This window comes from Pristis pectinata, chromosome 7, assembly GCF_009764475.1.
Source record: "Pristis pectinata isolate sPriPec2 chromosome 7, sPriPec2.1.pri, whole genome shotgun sequence".
Lineage (NCBI taxonomy): Eukaryota > Metazoa > Chordata > Chondrichthyes > Rhinopristiformes > Pristidae > Pristis > Pristis pectinata.
In genome coordinates, this window is record NC_067411.1 from 20,811,979 (window position 1) to 20,839,964 (window position 27,986).

The 27,986-nt window shown below is 41.1% G+C and overlaps 1 protein-coding gene across 1 annotated transcript; it reads left to right on the forward strand.

Moving 5' to 3' along the window:
• Positions 1-6,848: 6,848 nt before the first annotated feature.
• On the forward strand, positions 6,849-26,679 carry tlr3 (toll-like receptor 3). Its single transcript, XM_052020093.1, has 5 exons — positions 6,849-6,986; positions 14,597-15,060; positions 19,231-19,422; positions 21,037-22,886; positions 24,103-26,679. The coding sequence occupies exons 2-5, from the start codon at positions 14,626-14,628 to the stop codon at positions 24,329-24,331; spliced, it is 2,706 nt and encodes a 901-aa protein (XP_051876053.1). The 5' UTR covers positions 6,849-6,986; positions 14,597-14,625; the 3' UTR covers positions 24,332-26,679.
• The last annotated feature ends 1,307 nt before the right edge of the window (positions 26,680-27,986 follow it).

A 27,986-nucleotide genomic window follows, 5' to 3' on the forward strand; every position in this document is an offset into this window, starting at 1 on the left:
AAAACACACAGGGTGCAATGGGAACACAGATCTAGGGCCTTCCCATAGCTTCCCACAAGGCATTCCCTGCTTCTCCTGCTTTCCCATCAGTCAAGACATCCATTGGCTAAATCCCCAGATCATGTGCCTGGCAAGACTTGTTTAAGGCCAGTCATCCTATCCAGAATTTGTTGTTTGAAGCAATTTGGTATTTTGTATCAAGTCTAGTGGGTTAATGCAGACACTGACTGAATTCCTACCAACTAATCCATGTAACTTTTAACATATTGATAATGTTGTATCCAACACCTGACATAACCTGGCAAGGGTTCAGTGGGCAGATTTCCCAATGCAAGTGCTGGGGAACTCACCACTGGACTCACAAGGAGTTTACCATTGGACTGCAGTCAGGAAATATCAGTTGATCCAGGTGTTCGGGACTTCTGTGTTTACATGAGGGTCCAAACTCCCAACAATTATGGGAGGTAATTTCCAGCAGTCCTATCAAAAAAAGTGAAAATCATTGATTTGGTGCTTAAAGTACAGATATTGGCTAATACTATTATGTCTTCAGGGCTTTTTTTGTCTTTTTTTTTAAAACCAAACAGCTTCGGTCTTGGTAGTGGGTTTAGATATGAATTAGTTATCATTTCTGTTTATCAATATGAGGTATTGTGATCAAGTATGATTCAATACAATGTATTTTGTAACATTTTGTCTTTTCTTTTGATTCATGTACTTTGTATTTTCTATGTGGAATTAATAAAAAATATTGTAAAAGAAAAAAAGAAAAACAAAAAAAAATTTTTAAAGTGAAAACAAAACAAAAGTGAATGGGAAATAGAAAGGAAGACAAATACAAGAGGGAAACAGGTGAAAGAGAGACAGATGTTCAGTTGCTGCAGGTTATCATGGGCTGCTTCATTCTCAGAACAATTGCAATTGGAGCTAAACACAATGCAATCATAAGCAAATGGTGCCACATATGATCTTATGGCAAAGGATGAGAATGTAGCAGCTGGAAGTTAGCAGAGCCTCAGATTCTGCCCTGAAGCTCTGACTATGTGTCTTAGTCATTTAGTTGAATGTTTAAGATGCCATTACATTAGAGCTGTGAATGGTATCACAGCTCCATTACAGTATTCATCCATCAGCTAACACCAAAAACACAAAAAGTCAGCATTCATTTCTTGGGTGTTTGTGGAAGCCTGTTAGAGTCAGAGTCATACAGCATGGAAACAGGCGCTTCGGCCCAAATCGTCCACACCAACCAAGGTGTCTTGAGCTAGTCACGTTTGCTCGCATTTGGCCCATATCCCTCAAAACCTTTTCTGTCCATGTACCTGTCCAAATGTCTTTTAAATGTTGTTATTGTACCTGCCTCTTCCTCTGGCAGCTCGTTCCATATTTGCACCACCCTCTGTGTGAAGAAGTTGCCCCTCAGCTCCCTTTTAATCTTTCCCCTCTCAGCTTAAACCTATACCCTCTAGTTTTTTTGATTCCCTTCCCCTGCGAAAAAGACATCGTGCATTCACGTTATCTATGCCCCTCATGATTTTGTACACCTCTAAGATCACCTTCAGTCTCCCACACTCCAGTGAATAAAATCCTACCCTGCCCAACCTCTCCCTGTAAACTCAGGCTCTCAAGCCCTGGCAACATTCTTGTAAATCTTCTTTGGACTCTTTCCAGCTTAATGACATACTTTCTCTAACAGAGCAACCAAAACTGTACATAATATTCCAGTTGCAGCCTCACCAACATCTTATACAACTGCAACATAATGTTATGTGCAAAACTGGTGTTGCAATAAGCATGTAAATACAACAATATGATCTTTGCTACTAAGAGACATAATGAAGCATAATATAAATAAAATGTCCTTTTATGTTTAGGGACATACCCTCTTCTTGTTACTACCATAAGGGAGGAGGTACAGGAGCCTGAAGACTGAAACTCAGTGATTCAGGAACAGCTTCTTCCCCTCCACCATCAGGTTTCTGAACAATCCATGAACCCATGAACACTACTTCATCGTTCCTTTTTTTTTTGCCCTATTTATTTGTGTAATTTACAGATTTTCATGTCTTTGCACTGTACTGCTGCCACAAAACAACAAATTTCACATCATATGTCAGTGATAATAGATTTGATTCTGATTTTGAGGATGATTGGTAAAATGAAATTTTCTTTGTATATTGTGGTTGCTTGAAATATATATTTTCATGCTGAACAAAGAACATAGAAGTACCAAATATTAATAATTCACAAATGAGAACAGACCAAATATGCTTATGATTACATTTTTCAGGTTAGAAATGTATATTTATCTCATTGGCTTATTAACACATTGTCATCATTACTCTTTACTTGATACAAATCCATATTTCATCACTGTTTTTATTGGTTAATTAATATTTAGTTAATGCAAGAAAAGGTGCAAACTGCATTAATATTCACAATTCATTCAATGATGAAACATTGCATCACAGTAGAAGGATGGAAGATGTCTGTCATTTTATAAAAGCTGGCACTGGGCTAAAACACACAAGCTAAGTAATCAAATATCACCCATTTTTGGTGCATTGAACAGTGCTGCAAATAGAATGTTCATCAAAAAGAGTCACAAAATTTATATGACTTCACTTTAAGGAATCACTATTGTGTTCTTCTCCTGTCTGCGTGGGGTAGAACCCAACTTGCGTGTCCACAGACAACAGCTGTAAGCTCAGCAAGCAGCTGCCAATTCATTCACATGCTGCCCATAAGGAAATGACTCAATTACTCTCCCGTCTCTATTGCCTGCCACGAGATGACAGAAAATGGAGTGGGAAGGAAAACAGAAAGGAAGGGGGAAAGGTTTTGATTTGTGAAGCAGTTACATTCTGAGAAAACTTTGCATTAAGTGAAAATGTGTACATCAAAGTGTTTCCCATTTGTTCCAATGCAAAAACTTTGGTTGCATTCCAGAGCACTAGAATTTCAGTCAAAAACACCTAAGCACATAAAAACACATCAATATCAGTATTTGAAATGATAAGAATTAATCAATAATAAATAAATAAATACTCTTTCATGGTAGATGGTAGGAAACTTTCTCCCATTCTAGAGATCTCTAATGCTAGAGGGCATAGGTTCTGGGTACGGCTTAGCAAAGATCTAAAGAAATACTTCTTCACCAGAGGGTGGTAGGAATCTGAAATGCACTGCCCAAAGGAGTGGTGGATGCAAGTCCTCACAGAGCACTGAAGTATATAGACAAGTACTTGTAGGTATAAAAGGCTACAGACCAAGTGAGCTGACATGACATCATTGGTTTGCATCACATGGTGGGCAATAGGACATGTTTCTGTGCTGTGCGACCCCACGACTCTCCCCACTCAGTGAAATACGCAAGATGCCTCTCACAGTAGTCCAGCCCTTGCTACCTCATTTCCCTGTCAATCTTGGTGTAATTCCACATGACCACACTCTCTCCCCTCCTTCCCCATTACTCTCTCTGACTCTCACCCCACAAACAGCACATTTTTGGGATGTGGGAAAAACCAGAGCACGCAGAGAAAATCCATCTGTTGTCAGGCAGAATGTGCAAACTCCTCCCAGAGGTAAGGACTGAACCCCAGTCACTGCAGCTGCAAGTCAACAACTCTATTAGCTGCACGACTGTGTTGGCCTCTCATCCACCATCCTCCACTCACTCTTCTCCCCACTGACAGGATGGGAGGATTGCCAACAGAGCACTGGATGGGGGAAATCACTGACTGGAAAGATTAATTAGTTTCTCCGTCCACAGATGATGCTGAATCCATTGAATGCTTCTGGCACTTCACAACTTTGTTTCAGATTTCCAGCATCTGCAGTTTTTTCATTTCCATTTGCGCATTGGTCAGTCAGAAAGTTATAAAGGTGTTCACAAGGCTTTCCACACTAGTGATGGGGGATATTGCAGAGCTGGAAACAGCAGGGATGAATGAGTCTATACATGGTTGGAAGCTCATCTCAAGCAGTGATTAGCTAAAGGGATTGGGTGACTGACTAAGAAACAGAACTTGTGGTGGAGTGCAAATTGTTTTCCAAAGACAATGGGCTTGGTCTTCCCAATATTTAATTGATAGAAATGTCTGCTCATTCCAGACAAGCAGCATGACAAATTTGGGAGAGTGGACCATTTGAAAGTGGCTGGGGTATGACAGAGCTGGCCTCAATAAAATAATCCAAGAAAAGAAACCATTCACAGAAATCAGAATCAGTCCAAAACACTGCCTCCTCCCTCCACTGATACTTAGATGAACCACAATAACATGGAACACTGGCTAATAACAAAAGAGTTGGGAGACATATAATGAGAAAAGATAAAGAGAAATATCACAAATGATACTGGATATAAATATCAAATATATAAATTCTCCTTAAGATGATGAAGAAAATAAAAAACAAAAACAATAAAAGTTAAAGATGAAAAAGTAATGATCAGGCAAGTGTAAAACCAAAGCTGTTCTATTATTATTTTTTTAGATATCTTAAATCATGATTTTTAAAATTTCTACAGCAATATATTAATTATATTAAGTTCAGCATTCTGGTCGCCATATTATAGGAAGATCATTCAAGAGGGTGCTGAAAAGGTTTACAAGAATGATTTCTGAGACAAGAATAGATTAAAGAGGCTGGCACTGTTTCTTTTTTATATATACACAAGACCAAGGGAAGTATATGAAATCATGAATGGCTGGACAGAGTGTATAACGGGAAGCTTTTCACTATGGTTGGGGAAATCAAGAACTAGAGGTCACAGGTAATAAAATGAAGGGGAGTAAAATTACGAGTAACATGAAGAAACAAAGCATTTTATTGTGCAATGTGTGGTTGGAATTTGGAATGCATTGCCTGTTGATGTGGTGGAGGCAAGTTCCATTGTGGCCTTCGAGAAGGAAGTGGATAAATGTATAGCTAGGAAAAATTTGTGAAGCTATGTACTGAGTGACCCTCCTCCCTCAAGGGACTTCACCACAATGTATTATCAGATATGATCACACCATTGTCTCTGGGACCTTGCTGTGCATAACTTAGCCGATTCATTTTCCAGCAGGCACAGTAGCGTAGCAGTTAGCATAACGTTATTACAGTGCCAGCAACCCGGATTCAAATCCAGCTGCTGTCTGTAAGGAGTTTGTACTTCTCCCCATGTCTGCATGGGTTTCCTCTGGATGCTCTGGTTTCCTCCCACATTCCAAAGACGTATGGGTTAGGAAGTTGTGGGCATGCTACGTTGGCGCCAGAAGCGTGGCAACACTTGCAGGCTGCCCCCAGAACACTCTACGCAAAGATACATTTCACTGTGGGTTTCGATGTACATGTGACTAATAAAGATATCTTACAATATTGATCACACTCAATGTTCATTTTGAAGTGTAAAGAACTTCAGAACATTCTGTGGTTTTGAAAGGATATAAATAAATTCTTTGGTTTTTCTGCCAGTCCCATTATATTTTCATAATGCAAGCCCCCGAATCTGAAATCACATTTACATCATTAACTACATTGACCTAGGACATAGTACAGCTTTCTCTCATAATAGTAAAACTTCTTCATCAAAAGGTTTAAACAAAAATCCTTGGGGATGTTGGAGTGATGTGGAGGTGGCAAACATCACATGCTCAAAGAACCACTGAATTTACAGCAGAGGTAGCCAATCGTTCATCCGTTTGAGCCATCCAAGTCCCATTTCCTAAAACTCTTGAGTCTTCCTTCTCCAAATATTTATCCACTTCCCTTTTTTTAAAAAATCACAGATTCTGTGCCAACATTCTCTCTGGTAGAAAACTCCAGTTTTTAAACAACTATCAGCATGAAAAAAGAATGCCCATTGTAGGAATATCGCAAAAAGAAAACAAAATTCTGGAGGAACTGAGCGGATCAGGCAGCACCTGCAAAGGGAAATTGTCAGTTGACGTTTCGGGTTGAGGTCCTTCAGCTGAACATCTGCAGTCTCTTGTATCCCCTGGTGTTCGCCTCAGCCTGCTGAGTAATTAAAGCAAACAGTTCTCATGGCGATGGAATAAAGGAGTGAAGGGCAGGAAAGAGGAGTTGATGTAAATGTTTAATCATGGCTAACTCCATTCTCCTCTGCAACACCAAAATCCTTCATAATTTCCAACATTTGGTCACATCTTTTAACCTGCAAGTGAAAAATTAATTTAAAAAATGCGTATGCTGGAAATATAAAACAGAACCAGAAAATGCTGGACATACTCAGCAGGTCAAGTCACATCTGTGAGAAGAGCAACAGTTAACGTTTCAGGTTGATAACTTTCACGGGAACTTTCAACCTCTCTTGTTTTAGCAAGAGGAATTTTACATCATGATAAACCACTTGTTTGTGAAGGCACCGAGAAAGGTTTCACATCCACTCAAACATGTGTGTGTGTGTGTGTGTATATATATATATATATATACACACACACATACATACATACACACACATACATATAAACATACAAGGCACACTTGTAGATATCTTCAGCTCTCCAGGAGACCTCTTCCCAATAAAATTGCCAGTGCCAAGGAACTTGTGCCGTTTATTATTACTATTCCGGCCGAGGACTCTGGCTGACGGCGCCCCCTATTTTCCCTCACTGCATTAGACGTTGCACAGCAGGAGCTGCTCCTCCAACAAGGCAGAGGGTGAAAAGTTCCCAAGAGCCAGCCTGCTCGGAAGTGGAAGTTCCAGGAGGGAACCCGCCTACTTGACACCCAAAGGTGTTAGACTGGGTCGACGTGACCCAACTCCCAAGTGTCCTGGAAGTAAATGTCTCTCTCATCTCAGCTGCTCCTTTTCCGGGCATCCCGCACTATGCGATGAGGCGGGCTGAAAGCTGAACGACTCCGGCGCCCCGGGACCACAATAGCAACGGGTCTGGCCAACTGTTGCACGACTTCCAAAACAACCAGGCTGATACTTTCGACCGCCGGGGATTGGAACTGCAATTAGCAGAGAAAGTTACAAGGTTATTAATTAATGATTCATTCATTTCTTTAGGTTAATTAGTAGAACTCAGAAGACTCATTTTGCATTGTGGCACGAACCTCGATGTTAAGCTTATATAACTGCCTCTAAATGAAATACAAAAGATTTTGTCTCCTGTCTCTCCCCAGATGTCGCCTAACCTGATGAGTGCTTCCAGCTTTTTTTTCTGTCTGGTTTAGCTTCAGTTTTCCAGCATCTGTACTGCTTTATTTCTTGTGGATCTGCAGCGTCTGTAGTTGATGGGAGATGTGAGGTCATGTACTTCAGTGAAAGGAGTCGGAAGGAGGATTATTATCTATATGGAGAGAGACAGAAAATGGGTGTACTACAGAGGGATCTCGGGATTCTAGGTCATGAATTGCAAAAGGTTTGCAGGCAGGTCCAATTAAGAAGGAAAATTGCACTTTGACCTTTATTACAAAGGGTTTGGAGATTAAGAATAGGGAGGTTTCGTCACAGTTGTATAGGGTGTTGTCGAGGCCTTACCTGGAATACTGTGCACAGTCTAGTCCCCTTACCTAAAAAATAGGATATAGTAGCATTGGAAGCAGTCCTAAGGAGATTCACCGGGCTAATTCCCGTGATGTCCCATCAAGTGAGGGTCTGTATTCTTCGGACTTGAGAAGAATAAGGGTGACCTTATTCAAACATATCAGATGCTAAGGGGGCTCGCCACAGTAGATTGGTTGTGATGTTTTAACTAATGCAAGTATCGCGAACAAGGGGACATAGCTACAAAATAAGGGGCCGGTCATTTAAAACTGAGATGCGTAGAAATTCCTTCTCTCAGAGGGTAGCGAATCTCTGGAATTCTCTGCCCTAGAGGGTGGTGGAGGATATATTCAGGGTGGAGATAAATAAGTATTTGAAAGATTGGGAAATTAATGGCTATGGGGAATTGGTAGAAAAGAGAAGTTGAGGCCAGCAGAGCTCAGTCATGATCATATTGAATATCCTAGTGGGGAGATTTGCTAGAGTTACTTGTGAAGGTTTAGGCAGGGGGTGGGGGGTTGTTTCCCAAAGTAGTGGTGTGGCAGGTGAGAAAGTTGAGGCAAATGTAGCAGTTAAAACAGGCAAGTAGGCAGGACAGGCAGGGACAGGATAGAGAACGAGGAAGGTTTGACATACTAGGCTGCATTTATTTTAATGCAAGAAGCCTGACAGGTAAGACAGATGACCACAGGGCATCGATGGGTACATGGGACGGTAATTTCTTAGCTATTACAGAAACATGGTTGAGGGATTGGTAGGACCGGAAGCTCCAAGTTCCAGTGTACAGATGCTACAGGCATGATAGAAGTGGAGGTAAGAGGGAAGGAGGGGGGTGCATTTTTGATGAGGGAAAAAGATAGAACTGGTCCACAAGTTAAAGTCCTAAACTGGGGCAAGGCTAATATTGATGGCATCAGACAGGAACTTGCAAGGATTGATTGGGAGAGGCTGTTTCCGGCAAAGGGACATTTGGCAAGTGGGAAGCTTTTAAAAGTGAGATAAGGAGAGTTCAGGACCAGTAAGTTCCTGTTAGAGTGAAGGGCAAGGCTGGCAGGATTAGAGAACTCTGGCTGACAAGGGATGATGTGGCTCTGGTCAGGAAAAAGCAGGAGGCACATTATCAGGGTAGGCAGCTGGGATCAAGTGAATCCCTTCAGGAGTGTAAGGGAGTATACTTAAGAGGGAAATCAGGAGGGCAAAAAGAGGAGATGAGATACCTTTGGTAGATAAAGGTGAATCTTAAGAGATTCGCTAAGTATATTAAGATCAAAAGGGTAACTAGAGAGAGAATAGCACTCCTTAAGGATCAATGTGGTTGTCTATATGGAGCCACAGGAGATGGGCAAGGTCTTAAATGAATATTTCTCATCTGTATTAACCGTGGAGAAGCTCGTGTAATCTCTGGAACTTGGGGAAGAGAACATGATGTCTTGAAACATATCCACATTACAAAAGAGGAAATGCTGGTCGTCTTCAAGTGCACAATGGTGAATAAATTCCCAGGGCCTGACCAAGTGTGTGCTAGGACATTATAGGAAGCAAGGGAAGAAATTGCTGGGGCCCTGGCAGAGATATTTGAACCATTGTTAGCCATGGGTGAGGTACCAGAATACTAGAGGGTGGCTAATGTTGTTGCCTTTATTTAAGAAGCCAGGGAACTACAGGCTACAAGCAAGTGAGTCTAACATCAGTGATGGGAAAGTTACTGGAGGGGATTCTAAGAGATAGGATCTACCTGCATTTGGAAAGGTAAGGACAGATGAGGGATAATCAGTATGGCTTTGAGCATTGGAAATCATGCCTCACGAATTTGATTGGGTTTTTTGAAGAGGTAACCAAGAGGCTCTGTCGTAGAACAGAGATCTAGGGGTACAAATACATAGTTCCTTGAAAGTGGCCGCACAGGTAGACAGGGTGGTGAAGAAAGCATTTGGCATGCTTGCCTTCATTGGTCAGGGCACAGACTGCAAGAGTTGGGACATCATTTCCCAGCTGTACAAGACGAAGGTGAGACTGCACAGAGTATTGTGTGTAGATCCGGTAGCCTAGCTATAGGAAGATAAGCTGGAAAGGGTGCAGAAAAGATTACTGGGACTGGGGACCTTGAGTTATAAGAAGAGACTGGATAGGCTGGGGAATTTTTTTTCCCTGGAGCATCGGAACCTAAGAGATGAGTTTATAGAGCTTTATAAAATCATGAGGGGCATAGATAAGGTGAATGGTCACAGTTTTTTTCCCCCCCAGTGTAGGGGAGTCTAAAACTAGAGAACATAGCGTAGGTGAGAGAGGCAAGATTTAAAGGGGACCTGAGGGTGGTGGATATATGGAACAAGCTGCCAGAGGAAGTGGTAGAGGCAGGTGCAATTATAATGCTTAAAAGATATTTAGAGAGGTACATGGATAGGAAAGGTTAGAGGGATATGGGCCAAACGCATGCAAATGGAATCAGGTAGGCAACTTGTTCAGCATGGACAAGTTGGGGTGAAGGACCTGTTTCCATGCTGTATGACTACGACTGGATGAATAGTGGGGCAGATCTACTCGTGTTCCAATTTTCTTGTGTTCTTCTGAATGTTTTCTGTTTTTGACTGTCGCTAGTCATGTGAGTATGTCCTGTACATTTGTGTGTAATCGCTGATCTGAATATCGCTTGTCCAAACAATTATATTTCCACTTGGAGTCATGCATCTCGATAACCTTCCCTCTGGCCCACCAAATCCAAGCTGAACATCGAACACCTATTATTACTAATCCTACATTAATTCCAAATGTCCATGTTTTCCAATTGCGAGGCAGGATATCTAGGTGAGAGCATATTTATTTCTGTCTATTTTATTCAGCCTCAGCCAGGTTTCAGGATCAAGGGTGACCCTCTTCCACTACAGTTCTGTGGATTCTGAGGTGGCAGAAATGGTCTCAATCTCTGCCACAGGTGGGGAAGGAAGTCCCTGAGTAGTTTTGGGAGGAGGTGGAGGCCATTTTTGAATAACCTCCACTTTCTCCCATTGAAGAAACTCAAGGTACTCAGTTCCTTCCTGGATGCTCCTTGTTCGCTTTCAGTGGGTACAGCCCAAAGGTTGTCATGGGTCAGTGAAGGTCATAGAGTTGTCAAGTCATACAGCATGGAAACAGGCCATTCAGCCCATCATATCCACACTGACCAATGGGCTGCCATCCATATTAATCTCATCTTCCAGCACTTGGCCCATAGGATATTCCATCATTTTTCAAGGAGGCCTTGAGAATATCCATCGTGTTTTCTCTGTCTTCATGGAAATCACTTACCAAGACAGAACCCAGAGTACATTACCTGTTTGGAGTCTGGTGTAAGGCTTGTACACAGTGTGGCCCAACCACAGGAGCTGGCCAAGCATGATCAGAGCCTCAGTACTGGGAATGTTGGCAAGGGAATGGATCCTGAGTTGGTTCAATTATTTGGAGGATTTTGCAAGGTACCATTGGTGGTACCACACCAGTACTCAGAGGTGTCAGCCTGCAGGTCATCCATATCTCATAAAGGCAGGTGTGGATCACTGCTGCCTGTTAGATCATGAGCCTGCTTCTGAGTCTGAGGTCTTGATCTTCAAGCACTGTTTTCCTCAAACAGCCAAAGGCTGTGCTGGTGCATTAGAGGAGGTGGTAGATATTGTCATCTGCCTTTATTGAGAAGTGGCTGCTAGGATATGGGAAGGGATCCACATTTTCCAGGGTCCTCATCATGGATCCTTATCGGCAGGGATTGATGTTGTCTTATGGATGTTTGGAGTTAGACCCATTCTCTCGTATGCACACAGAGGATTATTGGATAAGACTGTTAGATGAAGAATTGAGGGAAAGAAAAGAAACTGGATTTAAAAATGGTGAAAAGGAAGGAGGCCAGGAGTGGAAATTAAGGTCAGTTTAGAAGTAGTTGGAAATGCATCAAGTTCAGAGTGTTGGAGTGGTTGCAACTGTGTTCTGCTGCTGCTTCAATCCATTGTACCTCAACTTCTGAAGTTATGTCAGCACATGATTCGAAAGACCAGGAGACAACTTTGCAGAAGATATTAAATTGTGAGGCACAGCAAATGATATGAGAATGAAAGGAAGCTGGAGGTAGATAGTAATAAAATGGGGAAAAGGCAGAGAGATAGAGGATGAAGTTCAGTATCAGTTGAAGTGAGATGATACAGCCCTGGGGTTTCATGCAGATGTCTCAAAATATCTAGGGTCTTCTTGAATATGAAATGAGGGACCTGATGTCTGTTGAGGACCCATTCCAGAAATAGGACTTGGAAGTGCTGAGTCTTGTCCACAAAGTTATGTTTAGTGTCTCAGCATCTACACTACATTTAAACGTTTGATTTGTATGTATCTGTTTATCAAAAAAAAGGAAAATGGAAAGAGTTGCTCATATTTTTGTGGTTAACATAAAGCTAAATTCAGGTGAATCTTGTGCCATAGTATAGATTTAAACAAGTGGACTGGCTCCACTAATTCCACGATGAACTGCCCCAGATTTGTTAGGGGCTGGCACTGGTGAGGAGGGTGAGGGTTGGCACAAGTCTGGGGGAGCAAGAGAACGATGGGTCCACGGATTGCTTCCTGCCGCACATAGCTGCTGGTCTCACATCCTCAAAAACTGAAATTAGCTTGGGTGATTCCTATTTTAATCTTGCTCTGCTGTGCCCAGCATAGTGCTTGCTGTCTTGTTTTGCTAATCCATTATGATAAACTGTTGCTAATCTTTTTAAGTCTTGTCACTGCTGACAGCGGGCACAGCTGCTGCTGATTTGCTCTGATTTGCTGCAGCTGCTGCTGATTTGCTCTGATTTGCTGCTGATTTGCTGCTGCTGCTGATTTGCTGCTGATTTGCTGCTGCTGCTGATTTGCTGCTGATTTGCTGCTGCTGCTGATTTGCTGCTGATTTGCTGCTGCTGCTGATTTGCTGCTGATTTGCTCTGCAGCAAGTGGCACGAGACTGCAACCGGGCTTTAGTCATTTGGCAGGACCAGCAACCAAGCCTGCATCAGAGCTCCAGTCTTCCCAGTGCAGATACAAATCCTCGACCCACTGCAATTCTACTGCCGAAACTGGTCTTATGGTAGACACCATTTCCTTGGCCCTACACTCATCTCTGGAGCATCTGGACAGTAAAGACTATTGTTTATTCACTACAACTCTGACTTCAAAACAATAATTCAAAGCAAGCATATCACCAAACTCCGAAACCTGGGACTCAACACCTCCCTTTGCAACTGGATCCTTGACTTCCTGACCAACAGACTGCAATCAGTGAGGATAGGCACAACACCTCCACCACGATTATCCTCAACACTGGTGCCCCACAAGGCTGCGTCCTCGGCCCCGTACTCTACTCCCTATACACTCGTGACTGCATGGCCAGATCTTGTTCTAACTTCATCTACAAGTTTGCAGATGATACTGCCGTAGTGGGCCAAATCTCAAATAACGATGAGTCAGAGTACAGAAAGGAAATAGAGAGCCCAATGACATGGTGTCATGACAACAACCTTTCCCTCAATGTCAGCAAAACAAAAGAGCTGGTCATTGACTTCAGGAAGGGGTCGGTGAATATGCTCCTGTTTACATCAACGGTGCTGAGGTTGAGAGGGTTGAGAGCTTCAAGTTCCTAGGAGTGAATATCACTAATAGCCTGTCCTGGTCCAACCATGTTGACACCACAGCCAAGAAAGCTCACCAGCGCCTCTACTTCCTCAGAAGGCTAAAGAAATTTGGTATGTCCCCCTTGACCCCCACCAATTTTTATCAATGCACCATAGGAAGCATCCTATCCGGATGCATCACGGCTTGGTATGGCTACTGCTCTGCCCGTGACTGCAAGAAACTGCAGAGTTGTGGACACAGCTCAGCACATCACAGAAACCAGCCTCCCCTCCACGGACTCTGTCTATACGTCTTGCTGCCTTGGTAAAGCAGCCAGGATAATCAAAGACCCCACCCACCCACGATATTCTCTCTTCTTTCCCCCCCCACCGTCCCATCGGGCAGAAGATACAAAAGCCTGAAAGCACGTACCACCAGTCTCAAGGACAGCTTCTATCCTGCTGTTATAAGACGATTGAATGGTTCCCTAGTACGATAAGATGGTCTCTTGACCTCACAATCTACCTCATTATGACATTGTGCCTTATTGTCTACCTACACTTTCTCTGCATTCTGTTATTGTTTTACCTTGTACTACCTCAATGCACTGTTGTAATGAATTGATCTGTATAAACAGTATGCAAGACACGTTTTTCACTGTACATGTGACAATAATAAACCAATTTACCAATATCACTTATCTGTTTATTTAATATCCAAAATGCTCACACCATTGCTTCTGTCCTGGTTGTATTACTGTTAGTGACTTTTTAATTGGGCAAAAAGAGGCAATACATTTTCTCGTTTGAAATCCAGTGTTATAAATGTGAGTTTTCGTACAGTCATACAGCATGGCAACAGGCCCTTTGGCCCACTGAGTACATGCCCACCATCAAACACCCATTTACCCCAGACCAACACTAATCACTTATTTTATTCTCCCTGCATTTTCATCAACCTGTGCCAGACTCTGCACTCACCTACACACAGGGTACTTTACAGAGGCCCCTTAACCTACCAATCCGTCCATCTATGTGGGGGGAAACTGGAGCATCCAGAAGAAACCCATGTCATGACAGGGAGAACCATCAAAATCCACACAGACCCTAAGGTCAAGATCAGACCTGGGTTGCTGGAGCTGTGAGGCAGCAGCTCTACCAGCTACACTATCGTGCTGCCAGGTTGTGTTATTTCTGAGGTCATACATTGGCTGAAGATGTTTTCTTTCAGAAAACGTTGTGGTGCAACATTGAAATTGGTAATTGGTTTATTATTGACACATGTACCGAAATACAGTGAAAAGCTTTTGTTTGTGTGCCATCTAGACAGATCATTCCACACATAAGTACATCGAGATACCACAAAAGGAAAAAAAAATGCAGAATATAGTGTTACAGAGAAGCTGCAGTGCAGGTAGACAAATAAAGATTATTAGCCATCCGCTGAATCTGAATAGATACAGAATACTAATTGTCCATTTCAATTTTGTAGGCTGAAGATATCCAGTCCTGCAGGTGAAAATGGATTTCCAGGCCTTTGCCTTGTGGTTAGGGGTCACTTTATCACATTTTGGTACCACATTCTCTGAAAAACAATGTAAGATAAAGGATCTGGTTGCTGATTGCAGTCACATGAAGCTCTTTGAGATCCCTCCAGATCTACCCGTCAATATCACAGAACTCAATCTCTCCCATAACCAGCTGAAGCATTTGCCAAGCTCTGCACTATCCAGGTACAATCAGCTTCAGATTTTGCATGCTGGATACAATGTCATTCCAAAAATCGATGGCAACCTCTGCAAAGTTCTGCCATTCCTGAATGTGTTAGCGCTGGAGCACAATCAGTTATCTGCACTTTCTGTACATTACTTCTCGTACTGCAGAAACCTGACCGAATTGTATTTACAGTTCAATAGAGTCAAGCAGATCGCAGACGATGTTTTTGGAAGCCTTCAGGTAAGAGGCCATACTTAAGCTGTTATATTTTTCCACATTGTCTTACAATATAGGAGGAGGCCATTTAGGCCCATCAATCCATTCCAGCTCACAGAACAATCCTATACCCCCACTCATTTTCCCTATAACTCATTCTAACTGAATCTCCATCAACTCCCCTCTCCCCCACTCACCTATACACTAGGTGCAATTTACAGCAGCCAATTAACCTACCAACCCCAAAGTGCAGTGGTACTTCACACCATACTTTTGTTTGCAGTCCAAAAAACTGAATAATGGTGGTTTTCTTTGAAACCATGGGCGAAGTGAAATTTCAGCCTTTTTTTGTTTGTCAGAGCATCTTTCCAATGCTGTTTTAAGTTGTTCCATCTTGTGGCTGCAGTCGGGAGTTGCAGAGAGGTTATTGCAGTTGCTGGCTGCTGCCACCAGATGGAGATGTAATCCATTATCTGACCATTCAGAAATGCTGATGGTTGGAAACCTGGCTCACCAGGTTCCCTTCCAACTCACCGGGGCCCAGCTTCCCATGCTCCCGTCTGACTCATCGGGACCCCGGTTCCTCCATTCCCATCTGACTTGTTGAGACCCTGGTCCCTGCCCTCCTTCCCAACTTGCTGGAGTCTGGGTTCCCATGCTCCCATTCATTGCACCAAGGCTCTGTTTCCAATGTTCCCTTTCAACTGACTTCGGGTCCCTTTAGTTCCATGGGAAAATCATTACAATAGGTGTAGCATCTTAAAAAAAAGTGAATTAAAATGTTGTTGGGGTAATAAAATAATATGTAGTAGTCTGGAAAATGTGCCAATTTGGCACCACCAAATTCCTGAGTGTGCCAGGTTGTCAGGGTTTCACTGTATGTGATTTGTTTCCTATTCAAAACAAATCCAGTTATATTTAAATAATATTAACACCATCTATCAATAATAGAATGAATTAAGAATTGGAGAATTAAACTAGAAAGACTGGAAATCTGAACTAAAACCATGGAAGATATTTTATGGATCAGTAAAGAAAGCAAACCAGTTAATGTCACTGCCAGAGTTGTAAATAAAAAAGCAAGGACAATAATAAAGGAGTGGTGGAGGAAATGAACATGCATGAAAGTATCAGTGGATTGATCGATAACCTTAGCAAAGAAAGACCTGCATTTATATCATATCTTTCACATACCTATCAAGACTTCTCAAAGCATTTACAGTACTGAAGGTAGAGTCACATGTGCAAATAAGAACATGCAAATTGAGAGCACTTGGTATCTCGAGCCTGCTTCTTCATTTATAAATATCATGGCTGATTTGATTGTAATCTCAATTCCACACTCCTGTCTATCTCTGGTAAACTTTCACTCTCTTGCTTAACAAGAATCAATCAATCTCTGCCTCAAGAATATTGAAAGACTCTACGTACACCACCACTGAGGAAGGAAGTTCCAAAGACTCAACTGTCTAAGAGAAAAACTTCTGCCTCATCTGTCTTAAATGGACAGCCCATTCTTTTTAAACAGTGACCTCTAGTTCTAGATTGTCCCAAGAGAGGAAACATCCCCTCCACATCCACTCTGTCAACACCTACTGGGATCTTGGAAGTTTCAATCAAGTCCCTCTCTTCTAAACTCCAGCTGATACAAGCCTGGCCTGTCCAAGCTTTCCTCATGAGATAACCTGCCCATTCCAGCTATTAGTCTAATAAACCTTCTCTGAATGCATTAACATCCGTCCCTAATTAAGGAGACCCATTCCCCACACAGTACTCCAGATCTAGTCTCAGTAATGCCTTATATAAATGAAGCCTAACTTCTCATATTTTTTAAGTGACAACATTCTGTTGGGTTTCCTAATTGCTTGCTGTACCTATTTTCTAGTCATTGAGGATCATACACTAGAATACCCAGACCTCTCAGCTTTGAAGAGGTCTGCAGTCTCTTACCATTTAAATAATGTACTTCATTATTTTTCTGACTGAAATAGACAGTTTCACATTTTCCCAAATTATACTCCATTTCCCAGGTCTTTGTCCACTCACGTAACCTAATTGGTCAAACACAATTTCCCTTTCACAAAACCTTGTTGACTTTGCTTGATGACCTTAAAAGTTTTCTAAGTACCCTGCCATCTATAACAAAAGCTTCTACATTTTCTGTAGGACAGATGTTCAGCCAACTGGCCTGGAGTTTCCTGTTTTCTGTCTCCCTCTATTTTTGAATAAAGGAATTACATTTGCTGTTTTCCAATCTAGAGGAATCTTCCCTGAATCCAGGGGTTTTGGAAAATTAAAAACAGCCCGTCAATTTTGACACCAGCAACTTCTTCTACGACTCTGAGATGAAGTCCATCAGACCTGGAGTCTTGTCAACTCCCAGCTCCAACAGTCTTCTCCGTACCACTTCCCTGTGATTATCATGTTCCTAAATTCCTCCCTTCTAATTCCTGATTTAGAGTCAGTTCTGGATTGTTACTTGTATCCTCGGTAGTGAAGACGGATGCAAAGTACATGTTTAATTCAACTACCATTTTTTTAACATTATTAATTCCCCAGACTCACTTTCTGTTAGACTAGTGGTCAGTTTATTAACTCAGTTTTTTTAAATATCTGTAGAAGCTCTTACTATCTGTTTTTACATTTCTGACTAACTTTATCCCATACTCTGATCTTTCTTTCCATGTTAATTTTTTTTAATATATTTTGTTCTATCTTCTGAATTGTCACCCATTTTTGCACAATTATATGCTTTGTCTTTAAGTTTGATCTGATCTTTAACTTTTGTAGTTAACCATTGATACTGCATCCTCCAACTGAAATTTTTCTTTCTCCTAGAAATTTATCTATTCTGTGTATTCTTAAAGAACACCTTAAATGTCTGCCACTGCAACACAGTTGACTGATCCCTTAACCTAATTTGCCAGATCATTTTTAAGCTTACTCTGCCTTCTTAATTATAATTATTTACGTTTTAAATAATAGTCTTTGGCCTGGTGGAGTAATGTAAAATTCAATCATTATAATTGCTGCTACCTCATGGGTGCCTTCATGATGAGGTCATCGATCAATTCCTTCCCATTGCAGAGTACCAGGTCTAACATAGCCTGCTCTTTGGTTGGCTCGAGAATGTGCTGTTCTGAGAAATGATCCCAAAAACACTCTGTGAACTCTGCATCTAGGCTACCTTTGCCCATCTGATTTTTCCTGTCTGCATGTAAATTGAAATCCCCCATGGTTATTGCCACAGCTTTCTGGCAAGTTCCTACTAGTAACCACTGCTGTAATGTAGGAAATGCAACTGTTAAGTTGCATGAGTACACTCTCACAACTAACAATATATAACACCCAACGTTATGTGACAGATTAATATAGGACAGTTTAACATACCTAACTTCTCCTATGTTTTTTTTCTCAAAATAGTTCTAGTGGAGCTTTTGTGTTAGTCTGAGAGACTAGGTAGGCTTCAGTTTAATATCATATCTGAAAGAATCTCTGACAGAGCAGCACTTCCTTACTACCTACTGGAGTGTCAATTTATGTATTCCTCTTCAGGTCTCTGGAGAGGGGCTTGAGGGCACAGTCTTCTGAAGGAAGAGTGCTGTTCCGCGAGAAGAAAAGAGAAAAATATTAAAGATAAGGACATTCTGGAATGTAAATAGCATTTCTAGAACAAACACAAAGGAGAGGCAAATCAGCTCAAAAACCGAAGCAATGGACTCTGGTAAAATAGCAAGCTCCCTTGGAACAAAAGTAAAACAAACATTAGGCCAATTCCAAAGTTTGGGAAAAGGGAAGACAAATATGGAGCCTGTACCATCAGTCCACAGGAGGTTCTATGTATATCTAAATATCCCTGAGGCTGAGAGGTTGCTGAGCAGCACATGAGGTGGAGGTTTGTGATGCTCTATCCCAGCTCATTGGTATAATTTCTGACGACCTGCACCAAATGCAGCCCAGATTCCATCCACGGGGGAAGAGCTAAGGACCCTGGAGCAATGTAGAAGGGCCAGCAACTCAGCTCACTGTGTTGTCTTCCTGAAGTTTGGAGGGATCTGGCCCAGTTCCCTACAGGCAAAGCTCAGAAGGATCCTTGTCCAGGCTATTAAGTGAATGTAATTGGTGTACAAAAGAGCTTGAAATATAATGTAGTGAAATTTATGTTCTTCTAACCAAACTTTGTTTCTCTGTCAGGAATTGAGAATCCTGGATTTGTCTCACAATGGACTGGTTTCTGCCAGTCTAGGAGTTCACCAGCAATTACCAAAGCTGCAAAGACTGGTGCTGTCTGCAAATAAAATTGTGCAGTTGAAACCAAACGATTTTACCATCCTTAGCAATACCACATTATACCAGTTGGACCTGTCCTTCAACAAGCTAACTCAGGTAGAGTATTTTGTGCTTGCAATTGATTTATTGCCACATTATCCACCTTATAAATTTAATAAGATGTGTCAGCTATGGTGCAAGGAAAATATAGTGTTTTAGATTCAGAAACGTGTTAAGAAGGGAGAAAACATTGTGATCTAAGAAGGCAAGCTGTATTGGGCCTTTGCTGTGAGAAATTGAGTACAAGAGGACTCCAGTTATATATGTTCTTAAGACATTACATCTGGAATATTATGCACACTTCTGGCCTCCCAGCTGAGGAGCAATATATTTGTGACAGAGCGAATGCAATAAAGATTCATCATATAATTTGCTGGCATAGGTTATTTGCCCTGTGAGGAGAGGTTAAGTGGGCTGGGCCTATACTCTGTTGAGTCTAGAACAGTGAAAGAGATCGCATTGAAACATGCAAAATTCTTCAAGGCTTGACAGGATAGATCCAGAGATGATGTCATCTCTGGCTGGAGAGTCTAGAACCATGGATCACAGTCTCAATACAAGGGTCATTACAGGACTGAGATGTGAGGAAATGTCTCCCCTCAAGTGATAGTGAACCTTTGAAATTCTCAACCCAAGGGAACTGTGGAGAGCCGGTCACTGAGTATTTCAAGACAGAGATTAATGGATTTTTTTTTAATAGTGAGTGATTCAAGGGATATGAGGTTAGTACAGGAAAGTGGGCTGAGGTGATGGATCAGCCATGATCTTGTTGATGGCGGAGCAAGCATGAGGAGCTGGATAGTCAGCTCCTGCTTCTGTTTCTTGCGTTCCAGTGTTGTAGAAACCCAACCCTCCAGCACCAGGAAAAGCTTGAGAAGCCAGCTGTACATGTCAGGCCTAGACTTGTGTGTTTTCCTGTTCTCTTTCACATTAGGGTTGTGGGAAATAGTGGTGGAGAGAGAAAGAGAGGTGGGGTGGTTCCAACTTTGGTGGTGGGGTCAGGAGATTAGTGATGGATCACAAATTGGATGTTGGGAGTGGGGATGGGAGTTGGGGTAACAATCATTTGAGAGGTGGGTTGGGGTTGTGATGGGCATCTGATGGTGGGAACTTTGGGATCATGATTGGGCTGGAATATGGTGTTGGGGAGGCCCAAGGGAGATCTGCAGCATGGACTTAGTTCATAACTAAAAGAGGACCAGCTTGTAAGCAGTTCAAGACACTGATCTAGCCTCAGACCTAATCAGGTAGGAAGGCCACATATTTGTTTTAAATACAAGCTGCTTCTTAAGTGCCTAATACCGTCAATAGGCGCTGCGTGATGGAATTCAACAGAAATAGCATCCAAGCTCACTTCCCATGGATTGTATGCCATTACGTGTAACTAAGTGCCTATGTCTGTGTGTGTGCGTGTCAAAGAGATGGAGCAACTTCTTTTCAGTGTTTTGCATTTTATATTACAGTATAATGACACTTCATAGGATTATATATCTACACATAGAGCATATATTTACGCTGAGATTTTATCTTAGAAATGTAGAACTTTGTACAACAAAGGGAAAACCATATCTGAGATTATTAATATGAGGAGGTGGCAAGTAAATGCAAATATCAGAGTTGTCATTACTGAGAACAGATAGAATTAAACAACCTTATTTTTCTCTTTATCAGTTTGAACATAAATGTTTCAGCACAATTGGAAGTTTACGCAGTCTGGTTTTAAACAACGTTGCTCTGCAGCAGGATATCACTAAGCAACTGTGTGAAGAATTGTCAGGAACAGACATTGCCACACTTTCTCTGAGGAACACATACCTGAAATTAGAGCAGAATACTTTCGCTGGATTAGCAAAAACAAAGTTGATAACTCTTGACCTGTCCAACAACAAGTTAACCACACTACAGGGTAATTTGTTTCAATGGTTGCCTCACTTGGAAAACCTTTGTCTTGAGGACAACAACATCAGACGTATTACCAATGAAACTTTTACCGGATTAGGTAACTTAAAGAGTTTGAACCTTAGGAAAAGCCTCAAAGGACAGGACATCTCAGACGAAGTACAATCCAGCATTGATGACTATTCCTTTCAAGGATTAAGAAACTTAATCTATCTCAATTTAGAAGACAATACTCTAGGTATAAAGGACCATACCTTCTCTGGTTTAACAAGTTTGAAATATCTTAGCATGTATAACTGTTTGACAGATTTTAAGACAATAGATAATGAAACTTTTGTGTCGCTTGCCAACTCTCCCCTCATTAATTTAAACCTGACAAAAACAAAGATTTCACGACTGCAGGCTGGTGCCTTTTCCAGCTTCAATAAGCTGAAGAAACTGGACCTAGGTCTCAATTCTATTTCTCAGACCCTCACTGGAGAGGAATTCCTGGGGCTGAGTGCAGTAGAGGAGATATACCTATCATTTAACCTCAAACTGACTTTAACATCATTGTCCTTTGTTCATGTTCCTTCTATGAAAGTCTTAATGCTTAGCAAGTCAAAGATTTCGACACTGAACTTTCAACCTTCACCATTCCACCCTCTTCGGAATCTCACAGTCCTTGATCTTAGCAACAATAATTTAGCTAATTTGGATAAAGATGTTTTTAGTGAGCTCCTGCAGCTTCAGGTTTTAAAGTTACAACACAACAACTTGGCACGTCTCTGGAAGAGTACTAATCCTGGTGGTCCAGTTCTTTACCTTTGTGGTTTGAAGGAGCTTCAGATACTTGATTTACAATCCTGTGGATTGGATGAGATTCCAGAGGAAGCTTTCCAGGGGTTGCTTAAACTAGATATGCTAGATTTAAGTTTGAACAACATAAATTATCTTCCAGATCATGTGTTTGATGATTTAGAGTCTCTCAAGTTCCTACATTTGCAGAAAAATCTTATTACCTCTGTTGCAAAAGATGTTTTCAGCCAAGTGTTTAGAAATTTAATAGCTCTCTACATGGGATTTAATCCTTTTGATTGTACTTGCGAAAGTATTTCCTGGTTTGTTACTTGGCTCAATAAGACTAATAGCAGCATCCCTGGTTTGAATAGTGAATATATTTGCAACACTCCCCTGAGTTACCACAACAATAGTGTTGCATCCTTTGATACATCTCCCTGCAAAGATGTTGTCCCATTTAAGAGTGCTTTCATAATTAGCAGCAGTGTTATATTTATATTCGTATTCACTGTGCTAATGGTTCACTTTCAAGGCTGGAGGCTAGAATTCTATTGGAATGTTTCTGTCAATCAAATGTTTGGATTCAAGGAGATAGATCATTCAGAAACCCAATTTGTGTATGATGCTTACATTATCCATGCCAGAAATGACACTGAGTGGGTCAATGATAACCTGATGCCTTTGGAGAAATGCGAGCAATTTGAATTCCGATTTTGCTTGGAAGAAAGGGATTCCGAAGTTGGAATTTCTGAACTGCAATCCATTGTGGACAACATAAGCCGGAGTAGGAAAATCATCTTTGTCATGACTGGGGAGCTTTTAAAGGATCCATGGTGCAGAAGGTATGCTCATTTCAATTACAAATTTACAGAATGTTATGAAGTCTTTACAGCACAGAAGCAGGCCATTCAGCCCAACTGGTCCATAGTCTATACAAGCTTCTTCATTTAACACCCTCAATATCATGTCTTCTCCCCCATGTTATCCTCTTCAACTACTTCCTCAAGTCGTGTATTCCACATTCTAACCACTCTGTGGGTAGTGAAATTTCACTGGAATTCCCTGTTGATTTTATTACTCCGTCTCTTATATTTGTGGGATCTAGCGCAAAGATTTTCTCTAGGTTGACCTTATCAAACATTTTGAAAATGTTGAAGACATTTATCAGGTAATCAATTAGTCTTGCCCTTTTCTGGAGGAGAGTCCCAATATGCTAAGTGTCAAGAACATAACCTATCGGGTCTGATTCAATACTAGTAAGTCTGTTGGACTTTCTCCTGTGCTTCTTTATCCTTATTAAAATAAGATCATACTAGGAAATGCACAAAGCACTGTGTTTAAAGGCGACATGAAAAGCAGGTTTATTTTACGCAGAGTGGGAGGTGTCTGGAATGGGTTGCCAGGGGCAGTAGTGGAAGCAGGCGGTTTGGTGGAGTTTAAGAGGCTTTTAGATTAACACATGAATATGAAGGGAATGGAGGGATATGGATGATACACAGAAAGAGGACATTTAGTATAAATTGGCATCAAGATCCTGGGCTAAGTGGCCTGTCCACTGCTGTACTGTTCTATGTTCTGTGTAATGCATACTCACTTCACTGCTTTGTATAGATGAAGCCCATATAAATGGAATAACATTTTTCTCACACTATTGACTCGGGGGTGAAATGCACTTGGATAATCTCACTTTACTATGAGCTTCATTCCAACCCCAAAAACTCCTTTACTCCTTTAATGGGTAAAGTGGGAAGTAGCACTCAGTGAAGTCATAGGAGTGTTGGTCTGAGCAATACAAATCATAAATCCAAATCTGTTAGTGCCAAGGCACATTACAGAAACAGAGTCAAGGGAGTGTTTACTATAAGGTTAGTTGTGCCATTGCCTAGTATGTGTTAATTACCAACATTAGCTCCCTGATCATAAATTTGAATGTGAAAATCAATCAATTTGTGTTCATATTTTGCTCAGATAGGAAAAATAGCCTTATACAATAAGATTTATAAATACCACTTTTATGTAGTTTCTTTCTATCTAATTGATTCTCTTTACTAACTGCAGGTTCAAGGTCCATCACGCGATGCAGCAAGTGATTCAGCAAAGCAGAGATGCCATTGTTTTGATCTTTTTGGAAGACATCCCTGATTATAAATTGAACCAGATGCTTTACCTCCGAAGAGGAATGTTTAAATCACACTGCATTCTTAACTGGCCTGCTCAGAATGACCGAATATCAGCCTTCTACCAGAAGTTTAAGGTTGCACTTGGCTCAAGCAATCGAGTACAGTAATTTTAAAAATGTATAAAACAAGTAATGATGGGTCTAACGTGGGTTAAAAACTTAAATGGCCTGTTTTGGGGGAAGGTTCATACCAGAAGTCAGAAGAAATGGGAATCTTTTCCAAATTTGCTTTACAACTTCAGTGATCAAATTTCATTTCCAGTTACATTAAACCTGCTGAAACAGTTGTCAAAGTGGCAGTGAACAAAAATTTGTTTTGCTGCACAAATGCATTGGAGATTAACTCAGGGGGCTAATCACCAAAATATTCTTTGGTCATCTCAACACATGGAAATCTCCATCAGATGATTAGTTTCTACCAGTGACATTGCATACAAATCTGATTCATAAGAATGGCTTTTAGAATGACTTTTAGAATGATGTGGAGGAGAAGAGAAATTGTCAAACTTTCATTATATGATGAAAGCAGCAAGATTGAATCTTCTGAAACCAAGAAAGAAGAGTCACTTCTGGGATTTTAATTTATTCTTTCTCTGGCAAGTAGGAAGAGGCAAGGCCAGGATTTATTGCCCATGTCTAATTGCCTCGAAGAAACCGAGAGTAAGATGTCTGTTGAACTGCTACAGTGAAGGTCCTCTCACAGTGCGGTTTGGTAGGAAATTCTAGGACATTGACCAGTGGTGAAGAAGGGACGGTGATATAGTTCCATGTATGTGTTGTGGAAGGGAGCCGACAGACCAGTGGTATTCCCATAAATGCCCCATGGCCACCTGGATTGAAAAATTGCTGTTTCAAGAAAGGCTCTCAAAAGAACCTTGGCAAGTTGCTGCGGTGCATTTTGTGGATGGCAAACAATGTAGCTGAGGTGCATAGGTGGTGGAGAAAGTGACTGATTAAGGTGAAATATGGGTCAGTGGTGATAAAGTCAGCTTCAGCATCTTGCATTGTGTCAAGCTGCTTTAATGTAAGTGAAGTTGCATCCATCTAGCCAAATGGAGAGTTTTCATTTACAATCCTGAACTTGTGCCTTCAAAATGGGGGAAATGGCTTTGCGGAGTTGGGGGAATCATTCATTGTAGGATACACAGTATTTCAGTGGCTGTTCCAGTTAAGTTTCCAGTTGACGATAATCTCCAAAATGTTGATGGCTGGGGATTTGATGATAATAATGCCATTTAATGTCATGTGGAGGTGATCTTGTCAGAGAGAGTTCCTGTTAAAAAGGGTTAAAAGCATCTGTACTATGTTGTGTTCTGGCTAAAACATTGGTACATTTTACTTTACATAAATATCTGTTAAAATATCCTTTGTAATTAAGGGTGTGCTAATAATTAGTGTTCTAGTATTTCTGTTTTGAACTTACGTTTGAAGTATTAAATTCCCCCAAATCCATAATAATTGTAGAAGAAGCAAATATAACAAGGTAGATTGCCCATCTGTCATACTAGCGACAGCTGTTATAAAAAGTGCTCCATTTTTATTTCAATTGTACTTAACAGATTTTGAAACAATCTCCATGAACCACAGAGACATCCCATTGTTTTGTGCCCTAAAATATGTGTAGTTGATTTTCTCAATTGCAAGTTTACTAGTCTGAGTACTACCATAAACAGGATACTGCCAAGATCAGACTAATGTGATGGTCATTTCCACCACCATCAATGCGATGTCACCAGAGACATACCCTCTGCTCCCCTCCTCTCCCATTTCTGCAGCTCACTGTTTTATTCTTCCCTCTCTAACAACACACACTTCCCTACTCTCAGCAATTTCAAATACAACTATTGAAGATGCAAGACCTGCATTTTTTTAACCTCATCCCTTCCTGCCATCCTTCCAATTCAGAGTACTGCATTCAGTATTCACAATGTGGTGTCCTCTACATTGGAGAAACCAAATATAATTTAGGTGACCACTTCGCAGAACACCTCCATGCAGTCCACACGGGTGATCCTGAGCGTTCAGCTGTCTGTCACTTTAATTCTTCATTCCACTCCCACTCTATCTTTGGCCTCTTACATTGTTCCAAAGAACCCAAAGCGAGCCACAATGGCATCTCAACTTCTAACTAGGCAGGTTACAGCCCACAAATCACAACAATGAATTCAATAGCTTCAGATAACCAGCATTTCCAGTTTGTATTAGAACTGACTAGTTCTGATAAAAGATACTTAATCTGTAATGTAACTCTCTTTGTCTCTCTTCACTGATCCATATATTTGCATCTATAATTTCATATGATCAATAGAAAAAGTAACTACCCTTTTTTTCTTGGATATCAGGGTTTATCAACATCGTTTAAACAAACATTGCAAACTTTTTAAATTGCACTGTGATTTTTTTTATATATTTGCCAGCTTTATCTGCATTACTTAAATAAACACATTTAACCATTCAGTCACTGCCTACAAATTATTTGTTGCATTTCTTTGAATAAGATTAGATTAGATATCTTTATTAGTCACATGTGCATCAAGACACACAGTGAAATACATCTTTTTGCGTAGTGTTCTGGGGGCAGCCCACAAGTGTCGCCATGCTTCCAGCGCCAAAATAGTATGTCCACAACTTCCTAACCTGTACGTCTTTGGAATGTGGGAGGAAACCAGAGCACCCAGGGGAAATCCACGCAGACACAGGGAGAATGTACAAACTCCTTACAGACAGTGGCCAGATTTGAACCCAGGTCGCTGGTGCTGTAAAGCGTTACGTCACATAATTGCTAATTAATTTATTCAAAAAAAATCACTTGCATTTTTTGCATCTAAGGATATATAAATTTTTAAAGATTTAATTGACAAATAGATTTATTGTTTCCCCAATCTATTAAAGGATGTGGAGGAAAAGCAGATAAACGGAACTGAGTTCAGGCATTATCTAAGGGAACAGTGGGACAGACTCAAAGGGCTTGAATACTCTCCTAATCCAATTGATATTATCCTAAAGACTCAGTTTTCTTCAATGGAAATGTATTTTGGTCAAGTTTCAAGTTTATTGTCATGGGCATACATACCCAGGGTATAAATGCCATGAAAATTAGTTTTTTGCAGCAGTAGCACAGTACATTACAAACATGACATAATTACATAAACTTAAATTATACATAACTTACATAACAGAATAAACAAAAATGAACATAATGGCATTAATGCAGGTTGAGGGAAATACAGTCCAGGGTAGAATTAGGGTTTTTCAAGTTGGGTCAAGAACCTGATGTCAGTGGGGAAGAAGTTGTTGAACCTTGAAGTGTGGGTCTTCAGGATCCTATAGCTCCTGTCTGATGGCGGCAATGGGAAGAGGACACGGCCTGGATGGTGGGGGTCCTTAATGATGGATGTCACTTTCCTAGATATTGCCTCTTGTAGATGTCCTCAGTGGTGGGGAGAGCTGTACCCATGATGGAACTGGCTAAGTCCACCATTTTCTGTAGTCCCTCGTGTTCCTGTGCATTGGAGTTCCCATACCAGGCCATAATGCAACCAGTCAGAATGCTTTCCACTGTACGTCTGAAGAAGTTCGTCAGCGTCTTTGGTGACATGCCGAATCTCCTTAAACTTCTAAGAAAGTAGAGATGCTGGCACGCCTTCTTCATGGTTGCCTCTATATGCTGGACCCAGGATAGATCCTCAGATATTGGCACCCAGGAACTTGAAGCTTCTCACCCTTTCTACCACAGACCCTTCAATGAGGATGATGCTTGTTT

Excerpts from the sequence above, each read along its gene's own strand:
- tlr3 (XM_052020093.1), top strand. The coding sequence starts at position 14,626 with ATGGATTTCCAGGCCTTTGCCTTGTGGTTAGGGGTCACTTTATCACAT. Across the intron at positions 15,061-19,230 it reads ATGTTTTTGGAAGCCTTCAG|GAATTGAGAATCCTGGATTT; the intron begins GTAAGAGGCCAT and ends TTTCTCTGTCAG. Across the intron at positions 19,423-21,036 it reads CCTTCAACAAGCTAACTCAG|TTTGAACATAAATGTTTCAG; the intron begins GTAGAGTATTTT and ends TCTCTTTATCAG.